This window comes from Mobula hypostoma, chromosome 1, assembly GCF_963921235.1.
Source record: "Mobula hypostoma chromosome 1, sMobHyp1.1, whole genome shotgun sequence".
Lineage (NCBI taxonomy): Eukaryota > Metazoa > Chordata > Chondrichthyes > Myliobatiformes > Myliobatidae > Mobula > Mobula hypostoma.
Window position 1 is genome coordinate 56,751,475 of NC_086097.1, and position 19,188 is coordinate 56,770,662.

The 19,188-nt window shown below is 40.0% G+C and overlaps 1 protein-coding gene across 2 annotated transcripts in view; it reads right to left on the reverse strand.

The window, feature by feature from the left end:
* The window catches only part of LOC134347214 (armadillo-like helical domain-containing protein 4), a 122,735-nt gene that overhangs the window by 87,114 nt on the left and 16,433 nt on the right, over positions 1–19,188 (reverse strand). The window contains exons 3-5 of one of the 2 annotated variants that reach the window (XM_063049521.1): positions 13,197–13,463; positions 12,410–12,682; positions 3,868–4,077 (exon numbers count right to left, since the gene is read on the reverse strand). In XM_063049521.1, coding sequence (XP_062905591.1) covers positions 3,868–4,077; positions 12,410–12,682; positions 13,197–13,463 — 750 coding nt within the window. Of the gene's footprint in view, positions 1–3,852; positions 4,078–12,409; positions 12,683–13,196; positions 13,464–19,188 lie in introns of both variants that reach the window. The other variant, XM_063049514.1, reaches the window with a different exon arrangement.

The window sequence follows — 19,188 nt, forward strand, 5'->3', positions numbered from 1 at the left end:
TTGTCCTCCGAGGACATGCTTTCTGTGATGAATTAATGGGGGAAGAGATGCGAGGAAAGTTGCCCGGGAGACACGAGGGAAAAACAGCAGTAGCAACTCTACCTCTCACTGACGTTCTGTCCGGATGGTTCCAGAAAACATGGTGAATATTTAATCTTATTCAGCTCAGCACAATTGGAATGCATGTGAGGACTTTAGTTGGTCTTTGATTGTATAATTTGGCATTTAAATAGAAGTATTCAAATGTACCATCACGATTAATAAAACTAACGTGGAAGGAGCCCAGAGAGGGCCCCACCACATGGGAAGTCTTTGACAGTTCTGTAATTTGTGGGAAATCGGTGGCCCAAGGTAACATATTTCATAATTAATGATTCATCCAGATTTTTAGCAGAAGTACAGGCATGTATGGGAATGGAATTGACATAGTGAAGTCACCCAACTGTTGGTTTTTGTTCAGAATCAGAGTCAAGTTTATTGTCATTGACACTGGTTGTGAAATGTGTCGTTTTGTTGCAGTGCAGGCATAACAAGTTACTGTGTTGCCATCAATCAATAACAAATAGTGCAAAAGAGGAAGAGCAAGGTATTCATGGGGTTATGCATTCGTGGGCCATTCAGAAATCTCATTGCAGACGGGATGAAACTGTTCCTGAAACATTGAGTGTTTCAGGATACTTAACAGAGGAAATGATTTTTTTTTTCTTAGTTGTTACACTAGCCGTGGGTTTTCTAGATTTATGTGCAGAGTCAGAATCATCAAGCACTACAACACAGAAACAGACCCTCTGCCCATCTAGCAGGTTAAGTCCTAATCTATTCAAACTTTCTTACCACTCAGGTCTTGGCGACAACCTTGTAGATTTTCTCTGGACTTCTTCAATCTTAATGATATCTTTCTAGTAGGTAGGTGGCCTGAACTGCACACGATATTCCAAATTTGGTCTCACCAGCATCTCCCACAGCTTCAAAATAACTCCCAACTCCTGTACTCAATTATCTGATTCTTGAAGGCCAATGTGCCAAAAACTCTCTTAATTAACCTATCTACCTTTGACCACCACTTTCAAAAAATTATAAATCAGTATTCCCAGAACCTTTGTTCTACCACACTCCTCAGTGTCCTACTGTTCACTGTATATGTCCTACCCTGGCTTGTCCTCTCAAAATTCAACATCTTAAACTTATCTGCATTACATTTTGTCTGTCAGTTTCTAGTCAATTGTTCCAGCTGGCCCAGATCGCACTGCAAGATTTGATAGCCTTCCTCTTTGGTCACTATGCTCCCAACTTGGTGTCATCTATAGATCTGTTGATCCAATTTACCTCATTACTTTCCAAATCACTAATATAGACAACAAACAACAACAGTCCGAGCACCGATCTCTATGCCAACCGTCTACTACTACTCTCTACCTTCTCCCTCTAAGACAATATTGAATCCAATTTACTATTTCATCCTGAATGCCAAGTGACTGAACTTTCTGGACCAGCACCCCATGTGGAACTTTGTGAAAGGCTGTAAAGGTCACGTAGACAACATCCACTGTTTTTATTTCATAAACCTTCCTGGTAACCTCCTCCATAAACTCTCTAAGATTGGTTGGACATGACCTACCATGCACTAAGCCGTGTTGACTGTTCCTAATCAGGCCCTGTCTACCCAAATACTGATACGTTCTGTCCCTTAATATACGCCCAACTTATAAAAATTCACAGAAAGTTCTCTTTTGACGGGTCTGTCTATGTTGGTTACAGAATAAACCCTCTGCATCCTATTCTCCTGTCTCAGAGCAGAGCCTCCATCCTTTTTCAGTCTTTTTTAAGTACTGAGGCCTGGAAAAAACTATTTACCCTTATTTTCTATCCAAAAATAGAGTCCTTAACCCAAGTCAGCAATGACCACTAATGAGTTCAGATGAACTGTACAGCTGGAGCTGTAGAAATATCAATAGCTACTAGAATTCTCAATGATGCTCTATTGTCTGCATGTTAGTTTCTATTATGCTGATGCTTAGCCCTTGTGTCAAAGTGAATTAGATGTACTGCACTCTGAATTATGATCTCAGTGATCTAGTAAAAGTTTCCATAGATGTCCTATTAGATGAAGTTCAGTGCTTTAAACAAACTTATGACATAGGATTTCATACCTTGTTTACCTATACTGATGTGGGCAGAACTGATTGCCTTGGCTTTGAGCTTGTAACTTCTTCAGTAAAACATCTTTCATACAAAGAGTTCATACTTAAGGTCTTCTGGAGATCTGTGTGCATTGCTGAAATTTTATGTCGCACTTTTTGAGGTTCAAAGGTTCGTTTATTATCAAAGTATACAACTCTGAAATTCTTCCTCTCCAGATAGCCAGAAAACCAAGAAGGAAAAGAACGGCAGCACAGTCATCAACCTCCAAAATCCCCCCTCCCAGCACAAAACAAATGAAGAAAAATGGAACAGGCACATCAACCCGCCCCCCCCAACACCCAAAACTCCCACCCCCACACACAAAAAAAACAAAAAAGATCAAGTGCAAAACACAGATTATAAAATAAACTATAAGATTGAAAAAAGGTCCGTAGTCCAAGTCCATATCCAAAACGCAGTAAACCTGGGCAACATTCTACAGGCACAGTAGCAGCCCCTCCCCTCTCCGACAGCAGAACAATCCCACCAGTGATCAAAAGGCCGTCTCCCCTCTCCAGCAGCAGAACAATCCCACCAGCAATCAAAAGGAAGTCTCCCATGTCCCATAGCAGAGCGATCCCACCTGAGATCAAAAGGCCATCTCCCTTCTTTGGCAGCAGAGTGATCCCACCAGAGATCAAAAGGCAGGCAGCCAGCGCTCACCTTTTGCATTCACCTTGATGTTTCAATCTCCCTTGTTATTTTAATCAGTGCACAATGGAAGTTTCAATCGACGAAATGGAGTCAAACATCAGCTTGTGCCCCATTCTGCAGCCTTCTCACCACAAGGTCCATGCTCGCTGCCTCTGTCTCCCAGGATCCTCGTGGAGACTGTGGAGTGCTGAAACACCCAAACGATCTCCAAACTGCAAATCACAGGCTCCAACAATTCCAGAATCACATTCAAGATGAAAAACAAATGTAAAAGGTGCACCTTTTCAAAATAATACATCATTTTCTTTGCCTCCAAACTATATATGTTTGTGTATATATGATTGTGTACATGTGTATGAGTATTAACCATTCTTCAAAGTTGCTTCAGGGTGCAGACTCCAATGTCCAAAAACCTAGAAGTGCATTTTTTTCAGCTTACCATTCATTACAGCATGGCCTCAAGTCATAAACTCTATGAATTATTACTGTACAATACTCTACTTGCCTCCCAGCAGAAATAACAATTGTACACTTGGATTCAGACTACAAAACATGAGCACAGAAATTGTAATGCAGAGGTAGGTCCAACCACAGAATGTGGCAACCAAAATGTAGGTGTCCTCAAATAAGTCATGTTACAGTAAAATTCCAATCTTTTTGCCTATTCCCACTACTTACCATAAAAATTGAAGGCAGTCAACTTCTTCCTATCAACATGACATTAAAATAGAAGGAACCAAATAGATCAAAATACCTCATTATGCACTATATTAGTGTATGACCTAAAAAATGGGACAGGCCCGTGCCATGCAAACTCACATGATTTTGTAGATTAAAATGGTCAAATCAATATTCATTTAGATTTAAATTACTCTTTTTTAATGTACTGTATATCTTCTGTATGTCAGGAAATGCATTGTAAGTGCCTGCTGTTCAACTGCAGATCATCAGCCTGCTGTAAAATTGTTTAATAATAGCATTTAAATAGTGACTCACAGTAAAGGTATATTTTCTTACCAAGAATGTTAGTACCTTGGTCATGCTGGTTCCATTCAAAGGAATCCGGAAGCTGATATGACATCTCCATCATTTTGGTCAAGTTTCTGTTGCCTCTTATGGAACCTCCAGGTGTTATATATGACAGTGAAGGTACCTCGGTATCATAATCCATACTGTCCTCATCGATATCAATGTCTTCATCTTCATCCTCATCATCTTCCTCATCTTCATTATCTTCTTCCTCTACAAAATGGATAAAGAAATGTAAAAGGCAATTCAACCAGCATTGAAGCGTTATTTAAAATGGATGTGACCTGCTACTTTCAGAGTAAAATGCACTTTTAAATGAGCATTAAATCTCATAACTTTTTTATCCATATCTTCTATGATTATTATCCAACTGCAGCCCATATGACAAAAAACAGGGCCAGTATGTCAATTTTTCCCCACATATTACATTTAATAAAACTACAGTGCATTTGATCAGTTGTATTCATAAGATCATAAACCACAAGACATTTAGAAACATAATTAAGTCCTGCCTTCTCCTTGTAACCCTTAACAATCAAGAACTTCTCAATTTCTGCCTTAAATATACCCAGTTACTTGGCCTCCACAGCTTTCTTTGGCAATGACTTCCACAGGTTCACCAACCACTGGCTGAAGAAATTCCTCCTCATCTCAGTTTTAAGGTTGCATTGCCTTATTCTGAGGCTATGTCCTTAGGTTCTGGACTCTCCTGCTAATGGAATCATGCTTTCCACATCCACTCTAACCAGGCCTTTCGATGAGATCCCCCTCATCATTCTGAACTCCGTTGAGTACAGGTCCAGAGTCACCAAACACTCCTCCTATGTTAAGCCTTTCAATCTAGGATCATTGTTGGAAACCTCTTCTGGGCCGGCACATCAACTGTAGTGATGATTAAGATTTTGCAAGTTGATTCATGGTGGTTTGCGCATTAGGCTTCTGCACCATATGCCCAATGGTAACTGTGAAAAGATGGCATGGGCTGGATGGTGGGGATCTTTGATGATGGATGTTGCCTCCTTGACGTGGTGCCTCCTGTCAACACTGCCGAATGAGCCAGTGGAGCATTGGGAAGAGCCCACTGGTCACGACAGCTTCTTACATTCCTGCATGTTCAAATTGCCGTACCAGACCATGATGCGACCAGTCAGGATACTTTCTTTATAAATCTTCTAGAGTGTTCGGTGACAAGCTGAACCTCCCTAACCGCCTAAAAAAATTAGTGATGCTGTTGAGTTTTCCCCATAATTTCATGGGTCCAGGACAGTTCATCCAATGTGTTAGTGCCTAGGAATGTAAAGCTGCTGACGCTCTGCACCATCCATCCCTCAGAGTAGACAAGCACATGTTCATCTTCCTTCCCCTTCCTCGATAAAAAAAAAGCTCTTTAGTTTTGATGACATTGAGATTATGATTGTTGTTCAGCACCATTCCACAGGTTAATCACGATCTGAAGACAGAGCCTTTGCTGAGACATTTATACTCTGCCTCTAAAATGCATTTCATTGATTGAACTTAGAACATGGTGGAACTATGAATGTGGTGGTCGTAATAGAGACTTGGTCGAGAGAGGGTCAGGAATGGATGCTTAATGATCCAGGGTTTTGACGTTTTAGAAAAGAAGAGAGAGGAGAAAAAAAAAGGAGAGAGTTGGCCTGTTATTCAGGGAGAGTATCACAGCTGGTCTCCGGGGGACTTAATAGACAACTCATCAACATAGTCTGTATGGGTGTAGCTCAAAAATAAAGGTGCAATCACTCTGATGGGATGATACTACAACCTTCCAATGACAATTGGGACACTGAGGAACAGATATGCAGACAGATTAGGGAAAAGTGTAGTTGTTTTAGTGGGTGACTTCAACTTCCCTAACGTAGACTGAAGGATTTCCTTAATGCAGGAGGGTTATGCAGGGCAGAATTTGTTAGGTGCATCAAGGAGGATTTAATAAATCAATATGTAGATAGTCCAACAAGAAGAGAGGCAAACTGGGCTAGGTGTTGGATAATGAGCCTGGCCACGATACTGACTACTTGTGGCTCTGAAAACTTTTGCAAACAACTGATGGGAGTATTCCAGGATATTTTCAACTTCTCACTGCTATGGTTGGAAGTTCCCACTTGCTTCAAAAAGGCACCAATTATACCAGCGCGGATTGGTGATAATATCTCCTCCTCACTGACAATCAACACTGGCGCACCTCAGGGGTGTGTGCTTGGCCCACTGCTCTATACCCATGACTGTGTGGCTAGGTATAGCTCAAACACTATCTATAAATTTGCCAATGATCAAACCATTGTTGGTAGAATCTCAGATAGAGATGAGAGGGCGTACAGCAGCGAGATATACCAGCTAGTTGAGTGGTGTTGCAGCAGCAATCTTGCATTCAGTGTCAGTAAGACAAAAGAGCTGATTGTGGACTTCAGGAATTTAAGACGCTGAAGCACGAACCAATCCTCATAGGGGGATTAGAAGTGGGGGGGGGGGGAGAGAGAGAGAGAGAGAGAGAGAGAGAGAGAGAGAGAGAGAGAGAGAGAGAGAGGGAGAGAGAGAGAGGAGAGAGAGAGAGATAGATAGATAGATATATCCTGGGTGTCAAGGTCTCTGAGAAGCTAACCTGGTCCCAACATATCAATGCAACTATAAAGAAGGCAAGACAGCAGCTATATTTCATTAGGAGTTTGAAGAGGTTTTGTTTGTCACCTAAAATACTCAAAAACTTCTATAGATGTATTGTGGAGAGTATTCTGACAGGATGCTTCACTATCTGTTATAGGGGCAGGGGAGCTACTGCACAGGATTAAAAGAAGCTACAGAAAGTTGTAAAATTAGTCAGCTCCACCTTGGGTATTAGCCTTCGTAATATCCAAGACATCTTCAAGGAGCAGTGCCTCAGAAAGGCGGTGTCCATTAAGGACCCCATCACCCAGGACATGCCCTCTTCTCATTGTTACCACCAAGAAGGAGGTACAGAAGCCTGAAGGCACACACTCAGTAATTCAGGAACAGCATCTTCCCTTCTGCCATCCAATTCCTAAATGGACATTAAACCCATGAACACTACCTCACTTTAAATATATATATACAGTATATATAATTTCTGTTTTGCACTATTTTTAATTTAGCTATTATACATACATATTTACATTAATTGATTTTTTTTTCTTTCTATATTACCATGTATTGCATTGAACTGCTGCTGCTAAGTTAACAAACTTCATGACACACGCCAGTGATAATAAACCTGATGCTGATATTTCAGTGGAAAAACAGTTAGGGAACAGAGATAACAACTCAAAGTTTAAGTATGCTCTAGATAAGGATAAGTATGGACCTTATGGGAGAGTATTAAATTAGAGAGGGACATGTTACGGCAGTATTAGGCAGGAACTAGGGAGTGTTAATTGGGAACAACTGTTCCGAGGCAAATCCACATCTGACATGTGGAGGATATTTAAAGACCAACTGCACAGAGTACAGGACAGGTACATTCCAGTCAGAAGGAAGGGCAATGACAGCAAAATAAGGGAATCTTGGATGTCAAGAGAGATGCCAAATTTAGTCAAGAAGTAAAAGTAAATAATATTTAGGAAGCTAAAATCAAAACAGAGCCCTGGAGGATTATAAAGAAACTAGAAAAGAACTCAAGAAGAGAATTCTGAGAGATAGGTGGGTCCATGAAAAGTCCTTGGCAATTAGGATTAAAGAAAATCCCAAGGTATTCTGTACATACATCAAGAGCAAGAGGATAACTAGGGAGAAGACAGGACCACCCAAGTATGAAGGAAGGAACATGTGCTTGGAAGTGGAGGATGAGGGTGAAGTCCTAAACGAGCATGTTGCATCAGTATTTACCAAGGAGGAGGACACGGAAGACAGGGGAATCTGTGTGTGGAGTATGCTGATTTGCAAGGACATTTTGAGATAAAGAAAGAGGTACTGTTGAGTCTTTTAAAGGACAGTAAGTGGATAAGTCCTCAGGGCCTGATCAGATAAATCCAGGTTACTGAGAGAGGCATACAAGAGACTCTCGGATAAGCACATGAATGTACAGGAAATAGCAAGATATGGACATCATATGGGCAGAAAGGATTCGTTTAATTACCTGATTTAATTAGTCTAGCACAACATTGTGGACCAAAGGGCCTGTTCCTGTGATGTACTGCTCTATGTTCCATGTTCCATGAATTCAATGGAGTGAACTTCATGGTAACGTACAGTGTGCTGGTGCTACTTTACACAGCCATTCTGAACCAGAGCAGAGCCCAAGGGTGTACAACTGTATTGATGCTTGACGTAGCAAGACTGTAGAGCAGGGATTCCCCACCTATTAGAAGCCACGGACCCCCACCATTAGCTGAGAGGTCCGTGGCCCCCCCCCCCATGGGAAACCCCTGCTGTAGAGGGAACAGCTGCCGCTCTGGCTCAGGGCTTCATCAGCTCAACAGCTTTCGATGGACAGCTCCGGGTACTGATATTGGGGCCCCTCCCCTCACATATTGCCCAGTGGAAGGCTCTTTCCAGCCTTACTTCCCATTTGCTCCAGATTCACCACTGTATGTGCCACAATAAATCATGCATATGGCCACCAAACAATGACTGGCAATGATTTATTTATTGATAAATACTGGTCTGTCTCAATCTAACCCTGATCTAAATCATCAGATTTCACTGGGCTTGGCTTGGGTAGCCCATACCTTTCTTACTTTCTCACTTAGTCATAGAACACTACAGCACAGAAAGAGGCCCTTCAGCCTATCTAGTTCATGCTAAACTATTATTCTCCACGGTCCCATCGACCTGCACCCGGACCACAGCCCTCCGTAACCCACCAGTCCATGCACTTTTCTTAAACGTTGAAATTGAACTTAATATCCTTATTTCTTCCAAGTACTTATTGTGAAAAGGAGGCACAGGAATCAGACAATGCGAGAATTTGAAGCGAAAAGCAAGCTGCTGGAGGAAAACAGACTCAGGCAGCATCCGGAGAGGGAAATGGACAGTACAAGTTCTCGATCAAGACCCATCACATGGATTTACTGTGCAACTCCATTTTAATGTTGCTGTTGTCACTGCGTTAACTGTCATGAATAAAGAGTAATCTACATTATGAGATTATCTTGTCAATTTCCCTGTTCTTCTTTATCACTGAAATTCCAACCTTTTGACAAAAGGTGGTTGATCTGAAACATTATCCGGGTTCCCTCTCCACTGATACTGTACCTCCAGTCTTCAGTACTTCCAGCTTTCATTGCAACGCCTGCCACATTTCGCTTTTACATTAAATGACCAGAAACATCTTAACTCACTGAAAGGGTTCACAGACCATTTTCAGACTCAAAATTCAAAGTTTCAAGATTCAAAATTCAAAGAACAATTATTATCAAAAAATGTGTAAATTATACGCCTTGAGGTTTGTCAGCTTACAGACAGCCACAAAGCAAGAACCCCAAAGAACCCAATTTTTTTTTTAAAGTAGTAATTGTTTTTTTTTCAACTCAAGTAGTAAATATGAGGACAAATAAATAGGGTTCCACAAATTACACTATAAAATCAGTGGCACGTTGAACCAGCCCAGGTATTTCACTCCACTGAACTCAGTGAAATGGATTTTGCCTTGACAGATATTTACTTCAGATCATGGAAGGCACTTAAATTATGTATCATTGTATGATTATGTATGGGCACTCTCCTGAGGAGGAGACACACTAGACGAGCAGGCTGAACTCTGACCTGCCTGTCAGGACTGATCAATACAGCAAATGGGTGGCTTGACACAATTGTGGTGGAGGGGGGTAGTAGGGGAGATACTAGGCACTGCATTGAATTTCAAAACCGTAAGACTGAATAGTAGTTTGATTCAAATAAGAGCAAGGTTTATGGAAAGGACGACAATGGGCAAGAAAATGTTCTAATTAGTGTGGCAAAAGGAAAAATATATTAACAAACAAGGGGAAATGGCAGAAAGAAAATGAAGAACCATTTTCTTATAAAGCTATCATAATGAACAGGAATAGAAAGATAATGAGATACATAAACAGGACCCTGCTGAGGAAATGCTAAAGCCTTTAGTGAAGACACGGGGATAAAAGGGTAAAAAATATTACTTTAAAATGTCAATGGCAATAAAAATAAGATAATGAGACCAGAACTGGTCACCACAAAGATAGGACAGGCAGGAATGAAGCGAAACAGCATAAAGAGCATGAAGTGGTAACATAATATCCTAAATGTCCAAGTGGAAGAACAAAAAAAATGAGGAATTCCTTTAAACAGAGTAGCAGAAAACAAAATTGAGGATGTTTCCATTTTCACTCTCCATTTTATTTTTGTTGTTTTAGCATGATTACCCTACACATTTTAAATCCATAATGTTATTTTAAAAGGCAATCAGTTAGTGCATTTAGCAATCTACTCAAGTATAAATTAAAACCCAACCTGACCACAACTAATCTGAACCAGAGCAGAGCCCAAAGACAAACAATCCTTCAGATGCTTGACTCAAACTGACACAAATTCCAGTCCACTCAGCCTCAAGAGGTATACCAAGGCTGTAAAGGGAAGAGCTGTCACTGTAGCTCAGAGCTTCACTGATTCACCGCTTCCGAAGGACTTTGCTCTGGGCATTGAATTTGGGGCCTTTCCTTTCACATAACTGCCTGGTTCAAGGCCTGCCCCTGCCTCAGCTCCCATATTCTCTCCTGATTCACCACAGTACTGAGTACACACTCCACAATAAATCATGTACATTGTTTTCCTGCAATGAACAACAGAGAATTTGTTTATTGATAATACTGTGTGGCTTCATCTGACCCCGACCTACACAGTGTAACTGGGCTTGGGTAGGGTAGCCAGGCTCTAGAATAATTACCTCCTTTGTTCTTTTGTCTGTAATGGTAAATGTTTCTAGAATTTTGTAACTTATCAAAGCATTTGAGAAACAAGTTGAGAATTATTTCGAATTCCCAATCTCAAAATAAGTGGTATGCAGTCATAAAGTAAGGGTATTGCAGGATTGAGAAGAGGAGAAAGATATTAATAGAGAGTGATGAATCTTTAGAATTCTGCAGTCAGAAGATTACACAGGGCCACTCTTTGCTTACATTCAAAATAGTAATCAATGTTTCCTGAATACTCGTGTAATCAAGGGGTAGGGGACAGGACAGGAAAATGTTACATTGATTAAAAACCATATGGTATGGTGAAGATATTTGAAGGGATGTGGTCTATTCTTGCTCCTCGTTCTTATGCTCTTCACCAAGTGTTTACCACCCTGCCAACCTCTCCGGCCCCTCCGGCTTCGAAGGTTGTGTTACATGTAAACAATTCACAGTGCTAGAAGCAGAATCATCTCCGGTCCAAGTGGTTCCCAATCAGGTCCTAACTTATTTACCTCAGAGCAGAGATTTGTTTGGAGACCTGGTCAACAAAATCAATGGTGTTGAGGTTGAGCTCAAGTTCCTAGGAGTAAATATCACTAATAGATTGTACTGGTCCAACCACATTGATATCACAGCCAAGAAAGCTCACCAGTGCCTCTACTTCCTCAGGAGTCCAAAGAAATTTGGCATGTCGCCATCGACCCACACCATGGTTGATTGATGCACCATAGAAAGCATCCTATCTGGATGCATCAAGGCTTGGCATGGCCATTGCTTTGCACGTGACTACAAAAAACTACACTGAATTGTGGACAGAGCTCAGCTCATCAGGGAAACCAGCCTCTCCTCCATGCCCATGCTTCTGTCAATATTGCCTAGCCTGTCACACTTCTCCCTGCCTCAGTGAAGCAGCCAGCATAATCAAAGGCTCCTCCCCCACTGGACCTTTTCTCTTCTCCCCTCTTCCTTCAGACACGTACCATTAGGTTCAAGGACAGTTTGTACTTGCTGTTATAAGATCATTAAATAGATCCCTAGTATGATAAGTCGGACTGCTAACCTCACAATCTATCTCATTATGTTCTTGCATCTTATTATTTACTTGTACTGCACTTTCTCTGTAGATGTCACACTCTGTTCTGCATTGTTATTGTCTTACTGTGTATTAGCTCAATGCACCGACCTGTACGAACTGTGTGTAAGCAAAGCTTTTCACTACATCTTGGTACAGGTGACACTAATAAACCAATTCCCATTCCAAAATCAGTGACTGGCACCTCAGAATCCAGGATGTACAAGGACAGAGATGACAAAAGGGTAGAAAGAAGGAGACTGTGAGTTGGAGAGTTCCAAAAAAAAAAATGGCTAGCTGATAATAATAAAGAAACAGAGACAAAAAAAATGACAAGACATTAAAAGCACATGAAACTAATGGTTTGATAGATTACAGGATGATATAAATCCCTTTTGACTCAGGGAATTAATTATGAACAAAACAGGACAAGTGGCAACAGTTGAATTGGCAAACAAGTCAGCACTTAAACATATAAGATGCAGGAAAAGAAAAATGAATGTATAAAGTGGAACAAAATTCAGAATGCGCAGTTAAGGTTTGCATGTATAGTAAAGTTAATCCCATCCATTGATGAAGTTTGTTATCATACCTTCTGACTCTGCTGTGTCCAGCATGTACGTTGCTGGTTCCGAGTGCCTTATAGATGGTGATGTAGTTACTCCTGAAGTTGATAGTATGTTATCCCTTAATACAGGTGGTGGTGAAATTGAAGATGTAGTTATCATTACTCCCATTGGTTTTGTGACAGATGTTTGCAATGTTGCATGAATTGTTTCAATGCTTAATCCAGCTGTGGTGGCAGATATATTTTCTCTCAAATCTACTGATTCCTGTTGCAGTAATCCAGTTGCACTAGCCCCTGCTATAAATACAAAATAACTTGTTTTGATACCACAATATAAATTAGCATGACATTAGACAAGGTAATAACAAACAATTTACCAATGAATATTGAATTAAGATGGTCAATGTATTAGGCATAATGAAATTCCAGGCAGGTTTATTATAACTGAAGGTGAAACAATACAGTTTGTACAATATAGACACAATTATGCAGGTTGACTATGTACCAGACTATAGTGAGTCCATTGATTTGGGCACACTAAATTAAGGCATGAAGCACATTAGAGTAAATAATTCACAGGGAAGAACCAATAGACTGGAGAGTAAAATTCTTAATTTTCATAATTACTCTATTCTTAAATTTAAACAGAAATTCATTCCAACTGCTGAAAAGACATTTTGATTATATTTTATTAGTTAGCTCATAATCCTTCGTATTCTTCCTGATTGAATATATGCTCATGTTTTCAATATTTAAAATTATTATTTCCTCAATTGATGCTACAAGTACTGCATCATGAAAATATTTGTACCTTCTGATTCAAGTTCCTCTTCTGTGCTTGCTGGTGGCACAGTGACCCCCACAGATGGCCCAGATGTTGTTAGGATTAACTGTAATGTCTTATCTGTAGAATCAGAAGCTTCTGCAGAAGTTTTCTTAGCTTTTCTTGATATGGTTTGTAGTGCAGTGGTTCCTGCTGTACCTGCCTGGGTTATCTTTGTACCTGATGTCATAGCATGCTGCAGCATCAGTTCTGCAGGAGTTATAGATGGCATTTCTTTTGTCGAGTCTGTGATTACTGTTATGATAAAAGAAAATCATTCTATCTGAAATGGTTTAACATAACATTTATGTTCAAAATACATACAGCCTTACACTATCTCAGAAAACCTGGCCTCAAGACCACATTCCAAATTAAATGTGCAAAAATTACAAATTGAGAGAGATTATTCCACAAATACGTTAATAAAAATTCTACAAATAGGCAAATAAGAAAGGCTCCAAGAAGCTTTTAGGAACTTGTACACAATATAGTAAGTTCTTTTTTCTATTGCAATTTAGCGAGTATTGCAATCAGTCCCCAAGTGTGCAGTATAAAAGCAGCTCAACATAGATAAAAAAGCTCTTTGTTCTCAAGCCTTGCAAAGAATAAAGAACATTACAACTGCGGACAGAAGACACACCACTAAAAAAAAAGTATTTTTAAATACTCATTGCTATGCAGAGATTGACAGAAACAACATTTATACTGCAATTTGCTACTTAATATTGCCACGTGGAACTCCGGTGGCTTCACAGAGACCTGCAGCTGAAGCACAGCAGAAGGCAGCATGTTATAGCTTAGAAATTCAATTCCGTCATATGATTGAAAACTGACTTGCCCCAGTCAAAATGAGTTTGATTTCATCACTCAGGCAATTCAGTCAGGTGTTTCTTGGCATATGTCACCCTAAATGTCATGGTGTGATTTCCACCAGTTGCATGTGAGATGATTGACATTAGTAAACAAGAAGCAAGCTGGACACACATTAATTCAGGAAACACAATTAAAATATATACTGTATATATACACACTATAGAACAGGTACAAATTGGTTAAAAGAAAGGTACCTGCAAGTGCCTCGGAAAAAAAAATGAATAATTTAAGTAGTTACCTACAAGGAGAAGTGGTTTGGGCATTTGTAACTAGGGCTGCCATTTGTTCCCCACTCTCTGTCATCCAATTGACACTGATTATTTTCCATGGATGCTTGATCATAGTAATAAATAAAGCTGACACTAACACTGCAAGATTGTCAGGGAGACATTCTATTTGCCAGTAATAAATAGCGCAGGCACTGCAGTGATTCAAAGATACGAGTGAAATTAAGAACATAAAAGACATGTTGTAATCCCCAAAGGAATGAAAGGATGTGAAATTAAAAGGCGGTGCACAGAGAGCACGAAGATTAGAGATACTAAAAACAACCAAAGGAATAATCAGTGTGATTGTTAGATACTTGACAATGAAAAATTAATTCTCAGTTAAAGCTCAGATTTCTGTTGAACTCACTGCAGTAAAATACTTCATTTCAATGGTGATTGCAAACTCAAAAAAGGACTGCAATTGATAAAAAAAAATTGTCTCAGTGCACCTTAAAAACAATGTGTGGTGAAGGGCCTTGTGCTCTGAGAAATGGATCAAAGAAAACCAAGTTCAAGTTTATCATCAAAGACATACATACCAAGAATATAAATATCATGAAAATTAGCTTTTTGAGGCAGCATCACAGCGCATGACAAATATACGGTAAGTTAACATAAATTAACAAACTATACAAATGTCACAGAACAAATTAAGCACAATGACATTAGCACACATTGAAAGGGAGAAATAAAAGAAGTATAATCTGATGTAGATTAAGTTAAATTAGTTACTGAGGGTGATTACATAAACTGGTCAATAAGCCAACTCTTTTTGGAAAATATGCATTAAGGGGAACCAATGGTAGCACTAAATCATTGTTTAAATCAGAATGCAGCAGCGCAGACAGCTACACCTCTCGGTATTTCGCATCAGATGGAATGTCCTCCAGGAAGGACAGGAGAGCCTATTAACATGGTGTCATGAAAACAACCTCTCCCTCAGCGTCAACAAAGCAAAAGAGCACTAACTTCAGGAGGTGGGAGGGGAGAAAGTCTATATTTCCTGCCTACATCAACAGAGGTCAAGAGGGTGGAGAGCTTCCAATTCCTAAAACTGAACAGCACCAATAGTATGCATTGGTGTAACCCTGTTGATGCCATGGCCAAGAAACCTCACTGGTGCCTTTCCTTCCTCAGGAGGCTAAGAAATTCGGGATGCACCCCCCCCCAATCAACCCTCACCAATTTTTATTAATACACCACAGAAAGCAGAGAGTTGTGGACACCGCTCAGCACATCATAGCCTCTCTTCCATGGACTCTGTTCACAATTCTCACTGCCTTGCTAAAACATCCAGCATAATCAAAGACCTCACCCACCCTAGACATTCTCTCTTCTTCCCTCTTTCCATTGGACAGAAGGTACAAAAGCCTGAAAGTACATAGCACTGGCCTCAAGGACAGCTCCTACCCAGCTGTTATCAGATTACCGCTCAATTCCCTGCTCCAATAAGATAAACTCTTGACCTCAATCTACCTAACACTTCATCAGCTACATACACTGCACTCTCTCTGTAAATAACACGTTATTTTGCACTCTGTTATTGCTTTTCTTTGTACGACCTCAATGCGCTGTTGTAATGGGTTGATCTGGATGAAGGGTATGCAAAACAGGTTTTTCACTATACTTCGATGGATGTGCAAATAATAAACCAATTTACCTGCTTCTTCTGCTCCTACTGGTCTCAGTAAGTTTATTACTTTTGCTGCCAGTTTCCAATCTGCTTTTTTCTTTTACACAGACCATCTCTGACTCTTCCTTTACCCTCCCTTTATGGATTTCTCTGTCACACTATCTCTGGGGACTGGTACCATGAGCCTGCAGACTTCCACAACAATCTCAATGTTCAGTATTGCTTTCAACCCTACAAGGAATCCATTCCATTTTCCCAGTTCCTCTAAGTTGGTTGTATCTGCTCATTTTTCCTTAACCATGGTTTTTAAGAGCTCTCAGCCAAGTCTTGTGTATTTCCTTCATTTCTAGCTTCTCTTGCCCAGAGCAAGAATAGGGTTCCTCTGGTCCTCACCTTCCACATCACCATTCTCTGCATTCAACCAATCATCCACTGTAATTTACAAAAACTTCCCCTGCAGCATTCTAAAGGGTCAGTCCTGCTGTGAATCACTGGTCCATTATTTCATCTCCACCAACCATACCCCTTCTTACAGGGCTTTCCCATGCAACTTCAGGAGATACAATATGTGATTTTTTTTTAAACCTCATCTCCTCCCACCAACTGGGGCCCAATCAGTCGTTCCAGATGAAGCGGTAACTTAGTCACACTTCTTTGCTCATAAAATGGTCTCCTCTGCAGCAGAGAAACCAAACAAAGATCGAATGATCGTTTTGCACCTCCGTTCAGTCTGTGGGGACAACTCTAAGCTCCCAGTGGCCCATCACTGTAACCTCCCATTCCAGTCTCATTTTGACTTACCAGTGTATGGTACTGTACCAATGAGCCTCAACCCAAATTTGAGTAACAACAAGTCATCTTCCATCTCTACATGTTGCAACTTTCAACAAATTTAATAATTTCAGATAACTCACGTTTCTTCTTTATGTCAGTTACTGACCATTTCTGCTGTATGGTTATCCATCTGTGCAAAATTAACTGAGTTTCTCCTTCACTGCCTGATGTGCTTGCCATTCCCTATATTCCCCTTCTTGGTCGCCAGGCTTCAGCAGCTGCTCCTACCCACCTTTATTTGTTTATTTCTCTCTCTGCCCTCATTATTCTATTACCTAGACAGTCTGTAAACATTGTAATGGCCTGAGTATCTCTCTCTCTCTCTCTCCCCATAGGCCTCATCGTATCAGAAGTAAACCTACACATTATCCTCCCCTGTATTAATACTAATTTGCTTTTCCTCCACTTTCTAAGTTCATCAAGAGAGGGATGAATAATTGAAGGAAAAACAAATGTTCATCTTTCTACAGATGTTGTTCGACCTGCAGATGGCTTCCAGTAAATTTCCCACATTTGCGGCTTTTGAGATTTTCAGTTAATAAACCTAAGCCTCTGTGAGGTTTAAATCCACATCCATTAGCTATTCACAATCCATTTGTTACTGGAGGGCCAACATCTCTTCATTAATAAATCTAGTGGTTCTTAAGAGCCTGCAATCAAGTCTCGTCTATGACAGGTAGGGGAATAAACAATTAAGTGAAATGGAAAGCCAGTGGTTTTTTATGCAAATATTCCACAATCATTTCAACTGCTTCACAAGTAACTAGGCTCTTGGAACCAAGAAATGTTTATTTCCTCCACTTATGCCTTGCTTCCTTTGACATGAACAAGAGAATGGAATTTGTTGCCAGTTGTGTGAAACTACTAATTAGAGATTCCCCCCCCCCCCAACCACGCCTGCATTTGCTGCCTACACGCAGGGGCCAGAATTTGAAAGTTGCCTTCATGGTCAGGTTAGGCAGTGAAGTCTAAATGGTGACCACATTTTGGAAGGTTGAATTCAGAGGTCTGCCCTGGAGTGCCCTATTAGGCTTTCACAGAAAGCAAAGCTGAGGAGGGAACTTTGTTTTCTGTCAAAGCTGCCATTGATTTTTTTAGAGCTTTGAAATGATGCTAAGGTTATGAGAAATTTCAACATTTCAAGAATAACTTTTTAAACAAGTTATTTAAAGCAGTTAAGCAGAAATAGTTAACATCAATTCAAGAAAAATACTTTTTTTAAAAAAGCATTACTTGTAGTCTAAGAATCCCTATTAAAATCAACAGTGTTTCAGGTCTTGTACCTTACATGTCTGGTGCACGATCTGAGACATGGTTCTCCAGAAAAATATGAGGGATTAATCATCAAACTGGGCCCTGCCACTGGAGGCTATGAGGAACCCAAAAGCAGAATTCAGTGCTGTTCAATCCCTAAATCTGTCTCTAATTCCCAGACTCACAGCATATGGGCATAATGATATAATTCAGTTTGAACAGTTTTGAAATGACAGTGCAAGATTCAACCAACAAGACAATCAAATCCTAATGGTGAGCTAAATCTCAATGTATACTGTAATATTTCTTCAGTTTACTTACTTTAAATATTTTCATTATCACTTTGTATTCACATAAGAACCACTTTGCTTATTTAGCACACTGAGTTTAAAAGGATGGCATTAAGAGCCCATGCTGGCTATTTGTTAAAGCTAACCAACTAGTTCCATTCCCTCTTAGTCTTTTTTTTCCCTCCTCTTGCCTTTTAATTTTTGTCCCTTTCAATTACTTATCTAACACTTTTTTTAAACCATATCTGCTCCAACAACTCTATTAGGTTGTACATTCCTACTCCTCATAACTCACTGTACAAAATAGTATTTTCTCTAATTGCTTAATCTCTACTTTAAATGTTCCTCTTGATTCTGATCCAACCACAATTTACTTAATCAATGTTGATCAGGATCTAGTGCTTTCCTGGCATATGTGACAAATAAACTCTTCTCAGGCTTCCAGCCAGGTACAGGTTATAACCAATGTTTCGAAGATCAACTCTGCCATCTTCATCATGCGCATGTCTGGTCCGGAGGTATTTATACCCCCATAGCTCCTGTTGATCAGTTTTAGCTTTTAAAAATGCGTAATTTATTAGACTAGAATATTAGCATTCATTTAGTACTCAAGAGAGAGAATTTGTAGAATGTCTAAGGGATGGCTTTTTAGAACAGCTTCTTGTTGAGCCTATTAGGGGATTGGGTGTTGCGCAATGATCCGGAGGTGATAAGAGAGCTTAAGGTTAAGGAACCCTTAGGGAACAGTGATCACAATATGATTGAGTTCACTGAAATCTGAGAAGGAGAAACTAAAATCCAATGTGTTGGCACTTCAGTGGAATAAA